General features: G+C 44.6%; 1 protein-coding gene across 1 annotated transcript in view; it reads right to left on the bottom strand.

Annotated features, from left to right (window-relative positions):
* Window positions 1–149: 149 nt before the first annotated feature.
* The window catches only part of si:ch73-127m5.2 (uncharacterized), a 4,934-nt gene continuing 3,565 nt past the window's right edge, over window positions 150–1,518 (bottom strand). Inside the window, exons 3-5 of the mRNA XM_014010486.1 lie at window positions 1,049–1,249; window positions 825–954; window positions 150–744 (exon numbers count right to left, since the gene is read on the bottom strand). Coding sequence (XP_013865940.1) covers window positions 273–744; window positions 825–954; window positions 1,049–1,249 — 803 coding nt within the window. The 3' untranslated portion in view covers window positions 150–272. The remainder of the gene's footprint in view (window positions 745–824; window positions 955–1,048; window positions 1,250–1,518) is intronic.

Genomic DNA, 1,518 nt, shown 5'->3' with positions numbered 1-1,518 from the left:
AGAGAAAAACAAACAAAACAAAACAAAACAAAAAACTAATCGATTATTAAATTAATCATCGACTATTTTAATTCTAATTCTAATCGTGGCAGCCCTAAATACAAACACACGTTTGTTCAATGTCTGAAATCGATGAATCACCTCAGGGCTGAAAAAGGTTATTGCTTTAATTTTTAACTCCTAGACATGACAATGTGATGAATCACTGTTTTTATCTCCTAAAAACAATCAAAGCAGAGCTGGTGCTGCATCGCTGGGWATCTGAGCAGACGTCAAACCGTTCCATCTGCGCCCAGACCACTAGAAACRGCCTCGTACCCCACAGAGACAAGAGTGAGGACATTATTCTCCATGTTATCAGGTTGGCCCTGCTCTGTTTGGGTCTCGGCGGGACCAGAGAATCCAGTCTCCTGCCCTGTCTTCTTCTTGGCTCTGGCGCGCTCCTTGCTTTTAATTAAGATCTTGCCTGGCTCCTTCGCCCCGCCAGACAACTTGTGGGACTTGTCGCCGTCACAAGGGTGCATTTTGCGGTGGCGCCTGCGGATGCGACGCATCGGAAGACCCGAGTCGGCCGGGTCCGATGCTGCCGCCCCGGACAGGATGCGAATCTGCTGTTCGATCACCATAATGACCATGTCCAGAGCTACGTCCAGCATCCCGAGGCCGAGACCGTGAGTGACATTGTCAAAGGCGCCGCTGTTGACCGGGTCCTTGAAACATTTCCGCATATCTTCAAGATGGTTCCTGGGAGACAAATGTACAACTTTAGTTTGACTTAAKTGGTTTTTAAGAACAAACTGTATGTTATAAAAGGACAGTCGTACTTAGTTTCTATAATTTTGGACCAGTGTTGAACCGTATTTGTCTCAGGGATGAGCTGTTTCGCCATGTTGCCGTAGTCAATGTAATCATGTGCAAAATCATTCATATCCTCACACAGAGCTCTGGTGTCGCCTAAAAATAAAACAAACAAAAGAAATCTAATTAAAAACCCTACCGAGTCYTATTCCCACACTCACTCATTGATTRYTATGCACACATCTGTCACCTTCAGTGAGTTTGGAGAACGAGGAGGATACGGAGGTAGTTGTGCTTGGCGTGAGGCCAAGGACATTCAGCGACTCCAGAAGGGTTTTCTTGCTGGCTGGGCCTCGGCTGACCCGCGTGTAMGCTGCCAGGGACCGGAGGGACATCTTCTCTGGGGCCTGCAGGCGCCGCTTAATTTCATCATATGAGATGAGATACTTCCCTGAAAACGATGTCGGACAGGAGGAAATAAATTAGCAGGGCAGGGTTGGAATGGTAAATTCTCTAMAGACCAGAGTTGTAAAGTAACTAAGTACAAATACTTTGTTACTGTACTTAAGTAGAATTTTTGGGTATCTGCACTTTACTTGAGTAATTATTTTTCAGCGTACTTTTTACTTTTACTCATTACATTTTTACACAATTTTCTGTACTTTCTACTCACTAGGGGAGTGAGAAAATATCAATACACTGAAATATCGCGATATTTCA

The sequence above is a fragment of the Austrofundulus limnaeus genome, unplaced genomic scaffold, assembly GCF_001266775.1.
Source record: "Austrofundulus limnaeus strain Quisiro unplaced genomic scaffold, Austrofundulus_limnaeus-1.0 Scaffold69, whole genome shotgun sequence".
NCBI classification, from domain to species: Eukaryota; Metazoa; Chordata; class Actinopteri; order Cyprinodontiformes; family Rivulidae; genus Austrofundulus; species Austrofundulus limnaeus.
The sequence above is the reverse complement of the archived record's forward strand: the minus strand, read 5'-3'. Positions and strand labels throughout refer to the sequence as shown.